Source organism: Carassius gibelio, chromosome A18 (assembly GCF_023724105.1).
Source record: "Carassius gibelio isolate Cgi1373 ecotype wild population from Czech Republic chromosome A18, carGib1.2-hapl.c, whole genome shotgun sequence".
Classification (NCBI taxonomy): Eukaryota; Metazoa; Chordata; class Actinopteri; order Cypriniformes; family Cyprinidae; genus Carassius; species Carassius gibelio.
The window spans coordinates 11110227-11126130 of record NC_068388.1 but is presented as its reverse complement, the minus strand read 5'-3'; the positions used below and the strand labels follow the sequence as shown (position 1 = coordinate 11126130).

Sequence of the window (15904 nt, the reverse complement as noted above, 5' to 3'; positions counted from 1 at the left end):
CGGGGGAACAAAAACTTTATTAGCAACTCTCGTTGTTGAGAAATGTTTTTGACAATGACAAATAACCTAGTTGCTAAGATACAAGTCATTTTGATTGTGACAGTAATTCAGTAAAAATACAATATCAGACCCCCAAAAAAACTGAGAATAAGTGAAACTTCCTACATCTTCTAAAGGGAAAGCCGCTGAAGGTTGATCTGAAAGATGAAACATTTATCAGAATGTCAACATACCATCCAAGACTTTAATAAGAACATAGAGATTTCCAATTTTTTTGTTCTGAAAATGTCGAGAATGAAGGTGCTAAACCGAACACAATGTAGATATGAAGTTTCAGTTCAGGCCAGCACTTGCGCAAGAGCTTGTGACTTATGATCAAAAAGCACCAGAATTCTGACATGTCTCATATAATCAGAAATGGAACATGCTTCTTGTAAATTCCGTGATTCTACTAATTACTGAAGAAATGAAATTGAAAAACCTGCAACTGAAAAGAAGAAGTAAAAGAGAAAAATACAACTGATCAGGAACAAAGCTGAGAGGACAAGAGGAACAACTGTAGAAGTGGGAAATGATTGCAGTGTGGAAGGGGAGGAGCTGTTATAAGGATGGACAACATCTATGGCAACATAAAGTGGGCAGAATCAGAGTTGCATAGAGGGTGGTGAGTGTGAGAGAAGGAGAGCGGAAGGACAGAAATAGTGGAATAAGTTCAGATAATGATTAAAGTTTCCCGGAGAACAAATAATTATGAAGGCCGATCAAATCCTGTTTCATCATCTCACTCTGGAAGAGACCACTGCGCCTCTGAATGTTCTGAAATGTTTCCTGATATTCAAGTTACAGTTCAATGAACTCTTGGGGAGAAGAAAGACAAGACTACAGTCTAAAGACATGTGGAAGCCAATATGCCATACATTGTAAACCACCGGTATGGCTAAACAGCCCAAAGGAAATGATCTCAAATCTATCCTCAACTACTTTCTTTACAGTCAGTGACTGATGTGAAAGAATAGCTTAAGGCTGGAATACACTATACGACTTTTGCCCCCATTTTTAGTTTGGATAAGTCGACTCTAGTTGGTGAAAGTCAACAGATTAGAGCTGACAGATTTCATAGAAAACCGCGTGTATGCTTCTGACTATGATTCCACCCAGTTGGAGAAGTAAAAGCTAAGATACATAAACATAGGTGTATTTCGTTTGAATTTCCCCTCTGTTCCTTACTTTCCTCTGCTTTTAAATAGCTTAAAATGCCGTGTGTATCTTACTTTCACTTTAGGATTAGCGGCAGTTCGGTGTCTATATATAAAACATAAAACTTTTATTAACAAAACATATAAAATTACACCATGCTTAAGGGCAGGCTATGCCTAATATAAAATAACAAATAACTTACATAAAGTTTAAATAGGTATACAAAACTGGAAATAGATCGTACGATTAAATATACTGTCCTTGTACCATTTGATATTTCTGTTTTCTTACACCTGAACTTTGATGAAATACCACTGGCTACTGTTTGTCTTACTGATAACTGAACAAAAAGCTGCAAGTTTATGCAAAACTTGGTGATGTTTATATGCAAATAATGAAGAAGAAAAAAAGTCTCTCCCAGACTTGTCTTGCAAACTCTCTTTTTGGCAATCCTTCCCCTCCCCACATGTGCCTCATAGTAACATAATCTGTGTCGTCAATATGTGAGCAAGTAATTTGTCTTCATCTAAACCCCACTTTCCACAAGATAGGCTTCTCAAACTATTACAGTAAACCACAACATCAGAAATATAATGCTGACTGAACTCTTTCCATGCTATTATGCACACGCATACACATATAGAACACATACACACACAAGCTCGAGACCTTTCATCAGCGCATACTGTAATCGCATCTGTAAATTCCCTTTAGAGTGACATTACTTGAGTTCAAGTAATACTTTAAAAGCAACCTGTTCAATCAAGCATTGCAAATAAAGACTATAAATATTATACTGTAGACACTACCCAATTGCCACGTTAAATTTACAGTCCATAAAATATATGCCTGTGGATAGTTCTCTAAAATGAACTGGACTGCACCGTGATAGTCAATGATATAATAAAACATTAGTATATTTAGGCAGAATGCTCTTAATGATGCGTAAAAGCACTAATGGCTGTTCCCAGCAGAGGGCTGTACTCACTATTGGGCGGAGTCATTGAGCTGGTACTCGCGGGCACGGCTGAAGCACTCCTGAATGCCGGAGTCAGACCACAGGCGGATCATGGCGGACAACAGCTCTGGAGAGTAGGGCTCGGTATCCTCCATACGGCTCACAACATCACAGACCATCTTAGCATCAGCCTGTTAAAGGAAAACACACACAGAGAACATCCATCAGTGTGATGAGGAGACTTACAAACAGAAGTCGTCACAAACTGTGCTTCAAATTGTATCAATTTTGAGATTAGCAATTAAAAGTCTGACATTTAAATATGAACTCATTATTTCAATGACCAAATCATCTTGGCTGTTCTATGTTTTTTTTTTTTTTAGCTCAATACTCAGGGTTGTTGACAATGACAACAATTTTGCAATTTCCAGTGACATGAGCAACAGCAACCATTGGTGATGTGACAAAATAAAGCAGAGTTCAACTTTATGTTGATACGCCGTGGGAACTCCTACTAACTGACAGCATTGAGGCTCGTGACCTGTGGTAATTTCTTAACTGTCTGTGTGGTTGTGGCTTTACTGTGTCAACAGTTGACTCATCTGTGCCTTTTATATTCATACCAAAGAATTTTAGCAGAAACGTGAGACAATATTGACTGCTTGAATGAAAACTATTTAAAATATGCTATTAAGCACATGCTTGCTTGCTCACAAAATAGAGGTTTATACTTAAAACGTTCATAAAATGTTTTCTCTTTTTTTATAGGCAAAGAAAAAAAGAAGATTAAGAATTAATTAATTAAGAATTAAGAAAAAATTATTCTGAGCTGTAAAAGTTAACCTCTTGGGTCTTGTGATGGGCTATAAGTTAAAAAAAATTACTGCATTTAAAGGATGACTGAAAGTTTGCATCATACTGCTGGAACAAAATCTTTTATAAAGTCTTCTCAATGAGCTGGCTCTTGCTTCAAGAAAAGAAAAAAAACGGTCGGTTATCTTTGCATAATACCTTTGGGTTATAAAAACTTGTGCAAGGGTAGAATGAGAGAGCATAACAGAAGGAAAGAGATAACAGAATATGCGATTGTTCGAGTACTATCAACTGAACTATCAACTATCAACATATTATTATATTTATTGAATCTGCTGGTCCTCCTTTACATACAGTCGCTTTATTTGAGAAAAAAAATCATTAGAGTCTCAATTCTAATGGTTACAAAATGTATGTTATCACACATACTACATTCTGATGATAAAGGACCAGATTCGATTGTGTTTTAAACAGTAAAGTATCAGAAAGAGAAACTCAAATGAGATCTTTAATGTGCTGAGAATATATTGCATGTAAACCCTCCAACATGAGCCAAAATTGCAAGAAACTGTGAAAGCCATGACCACCCAATCTGTTCTTGATCCCTTTGTTCATATTCTCAATGGATTCCCATGTGCTTTCTGTGATTAGCCCTTTTTCTAAAGTGAAATTTGATCTACAGACAGAATACAAATTTTATTTGTATTTAATAATAATAATAATAATTATTATTATTGTTAAATACAAATATATAAAGTAAATCATGCTAAAATTGTCATATTAAATGTGTGTGGATTATTATGTATTATTACTTTTAAATACTAAATCTAAATATATACACATCCAATATATCAATGCATAGATAATATGTACACACACAACATCCTGACTTCCTGTTTCTTGTTCATTCTTCCCTCCCTCTTACTTCCTCTGTCCTGCTCACCTCCTCTTATGACATCACTGCCTTTTACAACATCTTTAAAAAGCTTGACAGCAGTAATGACTTCTGAAAAGAGCGTTTAGTTTCTTTTAAAAAGATCACAATCGAGCCTACTACAAGAAGAGGCTGGGTTCCGCCGACCTGCAAATCCACAACAGAGATGCAACTACACAAGCCAGAAAAGGAGAGCGTGAGAAATGGACTGCATGAGTGGAGTGAAAAGAAAAGACCCATGTTAAATAGAGAGTCTCTCTCCATTATATTCTGTGAGAAAGAGTAAAGTGTTCACACACTAAAAGGAGTGAGATGTGGGGGCCTGGGAATTAAAAAGAGGAAAAACAACAAAGCATGGATATCGCTAATTAATCCATAATGAATGCAGATGCTATTTTGTGATGTTTTTCTACTGTGAAAATGCCGCTATATTCCTCGCCACTGAGAAAAAAAAATGGATGCATCTTCCGTTTGACTTGTCAATAGGGACAGATATTGCTACCATCTCCATGGTGATGCAGCGGGGGCAGCATCAGCAGCAGGAGGCAGTATGATTGGCTAATCCTCTCTTTCCTTCTCCCCCAGTGAGTTTGACCTTTGAGAGCAAGTCCTCTGAACTCAGCATGACTGAACCTTCTGGAGTCCTTATAACAAACACACACACACACACACACACACTCACACACACATCATACTGTATTTAATCCTAATAGATGCTTCTGATTAAAAAAAAAAGGAATTTAGTAATAATTTAGTGAAACAAAATATTATTAATGGTTATATGTAGTCTTCATAATCTACAAGAATAAAGAACTGCAGGTTAGAGCTTCACAACACAAAATGAACCAGAGGATTACCTTAACTTTACCCCTTCCGGGGAATTATAGCACATCAAACTGGTGTCCACAGGCTCTTTGAGCCTTTATAATGGCAAATGCCTTACTTCCAAAGCTGGAGGTTTTCAATGAAAACATTGTAACATATTTGCCATGAATTTTTCTTTTGATTAAAAACAGCAAGAATAAAGCTGACAGATTCAGCAGGCATGCACCTGTTTACTTTCTCTCTTTGCAGTTCTTGCAGGTGGGTCTGTCTGTAATGTCACAACACCGGTCATGACTCTCATTCTGCATTTACTCTTTCTATCTCTGTTTTAGTTTTTATATATGTTTTGTTTAGTTTTTTGTTGTTTTGATTTGTATTTGTTTTTATTTGTGTGGTGGGGGGGTATGGCACTGATGGAGCATGTGATTGCTGACTGAATTTAGATCAGACTCACAGAGACACATAATAGCTATTCATTATGGCCTTCGCACAGACTAAAGAGAATGGACCAATCTTCATCAGCATTCATTTATTAGAGGAAACAGCGTGATGAGAGATCTCAACACGCTGTTGATTTGAATCCCAGATCAGTCAGTAGCCCAGCGTGACGGACAGTATCCTTACAAACACCCTGAAGCTTCACCTGGTTTGAGCAGTTATTGTATTGTAAGTTATTGTAAAAGTGATGTAACTACGCACTGTAAACCCACAATAGTCATTTTATAGAAAATGCTGAATTCTTCATAATATCATAACGTTTAAATACCTCATGACGTTATATATTGCAACACGTCATGATTAATTATATGACATCTTAATTGGATCACAGCTGAGAGAGGCCCAGAATGCCTACGAGTCAATTTGCGAGATCAGTTTCAACCTAATCTATAAGTTTTAACCATAATCTATCACTGACAATGGCAGATATTCTTTTCAAAAAAGCACAGAGGAAAAGAGATGCTCCGCTTTGCCTATGATGTATAGACGCTACTCAAGCACTTCATCAAAGGCCATGACACATCTCCCTAGACATTGTTTTAAACTACAACTAATCTTTTCAAGGTTACAACCACTGGTATATGGTGGACTTCTAATGAAAGGAGGCTGAGAGGTCATAAAAATAAAAATACAAATATTTCTATTGTATTTTAATATGGACATGACCTAAAGAGGTGCTGTGAGTGGGTGGACTGAAAACTCAGTAATCAGTTTATTTTCCATAATTTTTGTGAATCTGTGGAAGATAACTTTTTCTCTTCTCTCACTTAATTTATCTATAAGAACTCAGAGAGCCAAAAAATACATTTCACACCTTTGAAACTTAAGTAGACTTTTTAGTGTCACTGTTAATACAGTGTTATAAATGTTGCTGATGTTAATAGCCCCGAGAAAGTCAAGTACTGGTAATTGCATGCAGGCAAAGTCCCTTCAGATAGCCGCGCACACACATTCACTACCATAATGGATGTGCTTTAATCAGAAAAAAGGATAGCAATTTATACAGTGATATATACAGAGATTTCATATGGCATCACTTGGTATTCATAGTGACCTAATGGTGTTACGAATGCGGTCTTCCATTTATCAACCTCATGGATTTGACTGAGGTTGTAAGCACTACACAGGTCCAGCATAGAGAAGATGTTAGCACCACAAAGCTGTTCCAGGGTGGCAGGAACCAGAGGAAGTAGATAATGGTACAGTACTTGACCTTCTGGGAGTTCAGGACCTTGTAGGCAATGTAGGACCTCAAGCCTATGTCCTTCTTATCGACAAAGAAGAAGTTAAATGCAGCTGGTAAGTTTGATGGGAAGATGAATCCTTGTTTGAGAGCCTCCTCAATGTACTCCTCCATGGCCTTCTGTTCCGGGATGGACAGCGGATAAACTCTACCCTTCGCCAGCGTGGCCCTAGGCAGCAGGTCAATTGCACAGTCTCATGGCCACTGAGGTGGAAATTCCGTGGCTGCTTGCTTGTTAAAGACATCCTGGAATTTCTGGATTCTCAGAGGTCCCTGGACTCTCAATTGTAGTGAAACAGATAGCTACCTCTCTTGTCGTGAATGAAGATAGGGGCTCAGATGGCTTCAGACAAAGAAATGCAGTTTTGAAGACATTAATCAGACAATTGTAGGATCTCACTAGTGTTCCATTTCACTTTCAGGGAATGTTGGGTTAACCAAGGGCTGATCGCTGGGGAATTATTGAGGCTCTATCTCGTAGAAGAGTGAGAAATGGAGTAGATATCCGCTGTCTTGTCTTTAGTATACCAAAACTTCCTTTTGGCCTCTGGTAGTCCCCGAGGTTTACAGATTCGATTCTAAGTGAATCCATGAACATATATTATGTAAAACTTGGTGTATACAGTATAATTATGTTTAAGGAAGTTGACGTTTGGGGCGATGCTGAACTAGCCATAAGTTTTCTTAAGAATCCTTTTGGACTTCAGGTAGTGTGCAGCATGTTGATAGCAACCCCAAGGTTATGGGTTCGATTCCCAAGGATAATAAGTCAGTTTGCTTAAGTGAGTCTGCAAAATGCATAAATATCAATATATTGAATAAAAAAAAATTATCATATGGACTATATTTAAATCAGAGTGAGATAAAACACACAAGCCCAAAAAGGAAAGGCTTAAATCATAGAGGCAAACCCACTATTTCATCAAGTGGTTAAAGAGCTACGTCTTTATGGCAGAGAAGGAAAGCCCATGACTGAACTTTGACGGTGTAGATGACTGACGCTGTATGTTCCACAGAATGGCACGCTATGCAGTGATGACCATTCATCTCCTGCCTTTATTATCGCAAGACAGAGAGATTATCACATTATCATTAAGACAGAACCACGCAGATTAGCATCATTAAGCAGCTGCTGGGTTTGTCTGGGTCACACGCAATAAGAAAGTCACATCAGGAGAGAATGTCATATGGCTTTGCGGCAAAAAAACATGGAAAGAGGCCTGTGTTTGTCACATGGGTCACGTCCTGCTGAGGCCTGCAGTGACTAATATTATAGTCCTCTAGGAGACTGAATTATGACACCGGCTAGATAACAATCTACTGATTCATAAAGATAATTGGGATCTGATATACAAGAGAGCTTGTTAATAACAAGCATCCTACTGCACATCTTCATCTTTTTAATCTGTCGACCCTAATGGAAAACCAATAAAATGTAGCTTAATTCTAAAGAGTACATTTAATATAAATAATATTCCTTAAATAATATACTTCAGTGCAAAATGAATTTAACCTTTTCTGACACTTAACTGCATGTTGATTGCAGTTAAATGAAAATGAATTATAGTTTCTTATAAATGCAATTACCTAAAAATGTTTGTGTTTTCTGACCAACTAATGTAGGATAAATTAGGATAGATTACTACTTTGGAATATGGTAAAAGTGTACCGTCTAATGTACTGACAAGAATTTATGGTAAACTAAACTTGTAATTTCTACTGAAACTTGTATTGTATATTAACTTTAAATGTAATATTAAATGACCATCTAAAGTTAAAATTAAAATCAGTAACATTACATGTGCTGCTGTATGTTAATCAGGACATCCAAGCACAACAAAAAACATGATTATTTAAAATGTACTTCAGTTAAAGTAAATATGCAATATTTTACAAAATATTTGAGTGCACTCAAATTTTAGTTTATTAGGGTACCTAGCAATTATCTTAGCAATAAGCTAACATTAAACTCTGGCTATATCTCAATTAGTTCCCTAATTCAGTAGTCAGGGCACTGATCAGGGAGTCAGCCATTTTAAGGGCTGTCTCAATCGTGAAATCCTTCAAGTGCACTGGAATGTGCGCTCCCTGAAAAATCCCACATTGCACTGCAAAAATCACAAATCTACAAAAAAGGTATCTCAACATAAATGCCCTCCTTTTGATGCTCATCTACATTATAATGACTCAGCTGATAAAGAGTGCCACTATATGGAAGGTGTTTCGTTAAGCTAAAAACAATTTGTCCAGAGCAAGGCCAACAGTAAATTATCTTCCTAAGGTCATACTCAGCACTTGAGATAATAGCCACAAGGATGAAACAGCAAAAGAAATATCACGTCTTCACATTACGCTACTGTCCTCGTTATTTTCATCCCCTGCCCCCTCCTATATCAGTTCACTGATCTAAATATCTTTTTCTCTTTCTTGTACTTCACAGCTGTTATGTCATAGTCATAAGTAAGCAGTCTGGATGATGGGAAAGCCTTTGGACATGAAGCATAATCAAGGCAACACAGAACTTGACTCAATCTGCTTTTGACTTGCCCCTTTAAACTCCGTCCCATGATTATCATCTCTCCCTTTCCTTTCATAGGTCCCCTCCCTTTCGCTACACTCCTCCGCATCATGTGACAGTCATCTCCAGTTACTATGGTTACCGGGCCTTTCTTGGGGAATGTGATTGCAGATTTGGTGTTCTCTCTTTCGTTTTCTCTGTATCTCAGTCTACCCTCCCATTTTCTCACTCTATTTCCTCCCCTCCCTCTCTCTCTCATCTCCATCTCTTTCTATTTTCCTCCCATGGCAGCTGTTGAATTATTGATTTGATGAAATATTAACTGTTATTCTGCTCTCCTGCCGAAGGCTCCAGTTGTGGCCTAATCACAGGAGGTCCTGAAAGCCCAGAGCAGAGACCACACCTCTGCCAATTTATTAACCATCACGGATGCCCGTCATCTAGGAGGCCACACCCACCTGGCACTTTAAACAAAACGAAAGCATTCTCTCTTACATAAACTGCATCATTCACATCAGTCATTTTGATTGTATGCCATGTAGTTATTGAAATCAATGTTCCTTGAGCAATAAGGCCATTTTAAGATCAATTTCCTATTTTCTTTCATTAAGTGGCATCCACAAACCCCTTATCCATCTCTGTGACTGGCTAATGTCTGACTGCTGAGAATGAAAGGCTATTGGATGATCTTTACTAGAAACAATATATTTCTGCTATATCAGTAGTACTGAATTCTGTGACCAAATGCTGTCACAAAAATAATTATGATAATTACAATAATTTGTGATGTAATTTTACACAATAACATACATTTTTTATTTTAACTTTGTTGTTTTCTATTTATATTTAATTTCAGAATATTTCATCTTAATAATTGATACTGTTAGATACGTGAAATATTTCAAGCACTGTTATTTATTTGGCTTACTTAATCTATTGCTAATTAGTTTCCCCTCTTTTTTATTTTGGTACTGACCAATTAGTTGAATAATTGCTGGAAATTTTTTTACATTGATTGAATAATTACGTATATTTAATATATTTATTCATATTTATATTTAATATTAAGTGGTGTGTTCAAAGCATAAATTCTATTATATTTTATACATAAAAATATATATCATAAATATGATTGTATTTATGTATATTTAATTATATCACATAAACTATACAAATATATTTAACATTTATATTTGAATATTTAACATATATTTATATTTTAATATAAAGGAGTGTGTTCACAGCAATTTTTTTTTTTTTGTAGTGCTGAAATTAAATTATTTTTAGAGTTGAATTTTGCTACCATGATAGCTCTTAAGTAAAGAGACATTAAAACCATGTCACCCTGACCTGGCCGTGTTCTCCTGGAGAAAAAAGCAGTGCCAAAACGCATTTGAAAGAGAAGGTGTGCTGTTCCATTACTGAGGCATCAACATCAAAATGTCTCAGTATTTTTCTCCGTGTCTCTCTTTCCCCTCTGCATCTTTCAGGGTTCTTCAGTGACTCAGAGAAAGTGACAGACGGAAAAAAATCTGGGTCAGACTGCCCCTCTCTGTGCTCTATGACCTGCCCTTACTAAACTCTTCCTGAAGTGGAGCACACCAACACACTCATCCCACACTGGAGGATTCTCTGTTGGGATTTATGGAGGAATAATTACATTCACATTAATAATTACATTCTAAACCCAGCCCCCATCTACCATCAGAAGCACTTATGTGATTAATGTCAGGTTTGAGAAAAATGGATTAGTTATGACAGAAAAAAAAATTGTCTGGTTAAAGAAATAGTTCACCCACTCAGTCATTATTTTCTTACCCTCATGTTGTTGCAAAACTGTGTGTGGTTATATTTTTCTTTATAAAAACTAAAGACCAAAGAGTCTCGTCAAGTAGACTGCATTCAACCATAGTTAATAATGATACCGTAAATGTAATTCATAGGACTCATGAAATAAAATAATATTTTATATAAATTAATGAATTAATTAATAATTTTTACCTTTAACTTGCTTATGTTTTCTTTTTCTTCTCTGCTGATTTTCACACTCTCATTCTCTTCCATAGTGATACTGACACAGACAAGATGGAACTGTCTTTTCCTGCTCTCTCTCTATCTCTCTCTCTCTCTCTCTCTCTCTCTCTTTTGTGTGGAGTCTGCTGAGGCCTGACATTTATTAAAGTGTGCTGTTCTCTCCTCTCTGCTGCATACCTGATCTGCCACTACTGCAGGTCTCTTTCAGCTATATTTATTTTTAGCCTTAGGCCAAAAAATGTTATCATGCTACAAATGTCATGCTTTTAACACTCCATGGACCACAACCACCTTGCTTTCCACTTTAACCCTCTATCAGTGCCATGATCAACACACTGTCACCCAGACCAGAACGCTGCTTAACACACTGTCCTCCCCATCAGTAACCTGATTAACAAACCTTAAACCGTTTTTTTTTTCAGAGCCATATGCATGTGGTGGTGGGATTTAAAAATAAGGGTAAAAATTATAATAAAGATGATACAATAGATTTCTACTTCAAATAAATGCTGTACCACAGTTCCCATATTTCATTAAGCACCACAATCCTCCAGATAGCCTTTCAAATGAAGATTTTTCGGGACCACACTTCAAACGAAAGGGTATGAATTATCTCGGCAACATGGCTGCTATAGCGAACAAAAAGTCGTGGGGCAGCGTTGACAAGTTTATTTTCTCCTGGATGTGTGAGCTGCACGATTTCCGATATGTGTCTGTGTCAGTAAGCAGCTCATTAATACAGAACGATAATTAAAGGCTCTAATACACAACAACACACCAGTATATGTGTGTATTGTAAGACCTAGACGAGGAATGATGATGTGTGACGGCATAGTAGTGGTGTCCCAATCCTTAGGGGAATATTTTCTCCCCTACCACTTGACACTCTGTTTCAAGGGACAAGGGGAAGGGGTAGGCAGAGGTGTAGGGGAAGGGGAAGGGGTATAAAATAGAATTGGGATTGGGCCTAAGGGACCTGGATGCACTGTTGGGTGAACACAGGCCGGAGACTGTGGTGTTATGCTGTGGAAATGTTGTGTGTTTTCTTGGGACACTTTAGGCCCCATTATCCCAATAGCACAATCCCTGACAGCTGTCAGGTATCTGAAAATCGTTGCGGACCAAGTGCACCCATTCAGCCTGCCTGTGATGGCCATTACCATCAGGATAATGCGCCATGCCACACTGCCAGAATTGTCAAGGAGTGGCTTGAAAAACATTATGGTGAATTTCTGTTAATGCCTTAGCCTCCAAAAAGCGTGTTCGGCACTACATCGCCCCCACCCTACAATGTATGGGAACTGGAGGACCCGCTGTTGACATTATGGTACCAGATACCCCAGGAGACTTATCGGCACCTCATCAAATCAATGACTCACCACATGGCTTCTGTTTTGTGAGCTAAAAGAGGTCCTACAGGCTATTAGATAGGTGGTCATAATGTAATGGCTTATCAGTAATTCGATCTTGAATTTTAACAGTACCAATCAAATCAGGTCTGGCCACAACATCTCATTATATGGATTGTGTTTAGGCTTCAATTTACTCCCAGTGCAGAACTCCTAAGGAGTCCTAGTTGCCAGCATGTATAGCAGCCAACAAGATGCTGAAACCATCTTAAAAAGAGTCTGCAGATAACACCAGAATAAGGGGCCAATCACACAGAACACGTTTATTTCCATTCCAATACACTACTTTCCCTTTGTTTTTCTATGTAAACATGTGCTTGAGGGATGTCAGGATGTCAGGATGTGGCTGCAGAACCAGAATATAGTAAAAGATATACTGGTTTGCACAGGAAGAGAAGTAAAGAAGAGACTTAGCTACTTTAGCTTAAGATGAAATGAGGCTGACAAATACACAAAACATATCGCCGGCCTTAAGACTCCCTGGGAGTTGGCATGTGGCAAGGGAACAGTGCCACTGTGTTCCTCATTAGCTGCAGCCTCGTTGGGTCATTACAGTGCGTTATGCTAATTGTGGATGGAATCTATAGGCTGTCATCAGGTTTGTAAAGGGCACTTGGGTGGGTTTTGAGAGTTTGGAGGTGTAATACCAATTACACAGATGTACTGATCTCAAGGCTCCTGCATCAAGAAGTGATTGGTGTAGCTTTCTAAAGCTGTTTTTAGTCTTCTTAACATGGCTTGCATTGCACTCCCTCAAAAAAACAAACAAACAAACAAAAAAAAACAGGTAAATTAACACCATTATTTATCACAAGATGCAAGATTAGATTTATTTAACAGTATCATCAAAATAAATGTGAGAGTAAAAAAAAAAAAAGAGTGTATAAAAAAGAAAAACAGAGGCACACAGAGCAAGACAAAGAAAATTAATGGTGTAAATAGACCATAAAGGAAGGATAAAATGCCTTCCACTCCAAGTAGCCGATGAGCTGTGTCTCTACGGCAACTAGTGGTTTCCTAGCAGCGCAACACCGCTTATGGAAAAATGAATGAAAATCTACCCACTGAGATAGAATATCCATGATAGAAAAAAAGATTGGTACTAGTTTAGGAAACACAGAAAGACTATATGTCTCTGTCCATTTTGAATGAGACAAACAGCATAAAAAAAGTATGATAAAATTACTAGGCAATAATAAATCAGATTCACACCCTCATGAGTGTGCAAAAACAGACACGCTACAATGAACTGAAGAATAGCACCTTGTTTGACGGGAGGCCTAAATATAAATGTAGCCTGATTGATTTCATTAGTTTGATAATGATAAGACTCATTAAGATAAGGGTTGTTGAATTAGATTATCGTATTGCCACAGTCTGTCAGATGAGAAAACGCACATTGTGTTGCTACTGTAAGGATGCTAACACTGCTAGCTATAAATAACCGAGAAAAGCCAAGCACTCCATGAAACACTTTCCTGATGAGTACTTGTTAGGCAGAAAAGAACACATACATTCACAATTACATGTGCCATTCAGATTAACATCAGGTTCACAAGCTTTATATGCACATTTATTTGGCATGTATGCAGGCTGCAAAGAAAATAATGCACACAGACAGAATTAAATGAAAAGGTTTATATTCTTTAAAAAATTGTTTTATATGTAGATACTTTTATTTTGAAAGGCTAGAGTTAAAGATAACCATTACCATTCCCATTAACCACAATGCACTACCTCAGCCTGCAGACCTCTTTGTGATAGTTTGTGATATACAATCCATCATTACTCATGATTGCTGGGTTGTTTTGCTAGTAAACTCACTAAGAGTGGTAACCATTAACAACCATCAGCACATGCTCATACAATTTGATTCCGGATTGTCAGGGCTATTGAGGCCATCTCATCAATCTGTTCATTAATCTTTGATATTTGCTCACTCCGTATATATCGTACAGTACATTGCATTCTTATTCACATTCCATAAAAATTAGCAGTTCCCTCTGCAGAGGCTTCAGAGTGATTAGAGGGGTTTATTTTTGACGTTTACAGTATGGTCACTGGCACATCTGTCAATCATTACACAAAATTACTGCAAACTCAGATTATCCATGGCTTTATTGAATCCCGTTCAGTCTGCAAGGGGACTGGATTAAGATATTTAGGATTAAGGCTTTTTTGTTGTTTTTCACTCGTTTGGTGAGACCGTTATTGATTAATCTGTCTGAATTTGGTAAATGGATGATCTTAAATTCCCCTGACTGCATTAGGGATTATTCTCACCTCATTTTATTTACGCTGACATTTTAATGTTTGAGGCTTATCCATTTGCACTTTTTATATACGTCTTTTTTTCAGTAAAGTGATAGTTACTATTACTAGATAATGTTATGATCTAAGCAGCATCTTCATATAAATTGAATGTACAGAAGCAATGCTCATCGATAAAATTGAATCATTCATAAAACTATACTTATGTGAAAATCAAAACTGACCTGCAAATATTTTACAATAAATACATCTTAAATTGTTTCTTAAATGTACATAAAAACGATTATGTATTTATATATTATATATTATATATATATATATATATATATATATATATATATATATATATATATATATATATATATATATATATATATATATATATAGACACACATACATGCTGTGTACTAGGTTGGTATTTGAACACGAGGCCCCTTGAAAATTAAACAAAAAAAATTAAACTTGAAAAAATAGGTGCAAGACATCCCCGGATAGTGCCCTAAGTGAAATTCAAATACAGATCAAATGATGCAAGATACAAAGGGATGGAACGAAAACAGATGAACAGATAGACAGATCTTACATATACCTTGGAAGAAAGGATGCAGGCTCAGCTTGACTAACTTCTGCTATCTGTGTGCTAAATGGCTAGAAAGCAGCTGCTCTGCACCAGCCGACTCACTGACTGGGCACTTTCAATGCACACATCCCCTCTTTATGTTCCATTTTCTGTTCTAACCCCCTCTTCCATCCCTCTTCCTCTAGCCATTACTCTCTCTCTTTCCTCTCAGTGCATACAACATTGCTGAGGGCCCCAGACACTCAAAGACAACACCACACATAAAATGCCTACATTCAGGGCAAGACATTCAAGCTTAAAACATTAAGTGATACATAGCAAAATGTTAGTCACACATTAACGAATCAGCAAATGACTTCTAAACTTTGATGTTAACAGAGTTATTTATTTTATATCTCCTATTTCAAAATCTAATCCAATACTTATTTTTACTAGATTGTTTTCTGGTCTGTTGCTGGCCTGGTCTGTTCAATGTAGGTGAATTATTATTATTTATTTTTTGCAGACTTGTAGAGGTATTTGATCCTCTCTCACACACACACACAAAAACTGATCCTTGAATGCTTATGAATTCTTCACACTTCAGATGGACAATGATGAAGATCCACCATGAATACAAACACA

The 15904-nt window shown here is 37.0% G+C and overlaps 1 protein-coding gene across 3 annotated transcripts in view; it reads right to left on the bottom strand.

Moving 5' to 3' along the window:
• The window catches only part of LOC127934438 (guanine nucleotide-binding protein G(o) subunit alpha), a 91477-nt gene that overhangs the window by 20857 nt on the left and 54716 nt on the right, over window positions 1-15904 (bottom strand). For all 3 annotated transcript variants that reach the window (XM_052531818.1, XM_052531817.1, XM_052531816.1), the window contains exon 4: window positions 2186-2346. In XM_052531818.1, coding sequence (XP_052387778.1) covers window positions 2186-2346 — 161 coding nt within the window. The remainder of the gene's footprint in view (window positions 1-2185; window positions 2347-15904) is intronic.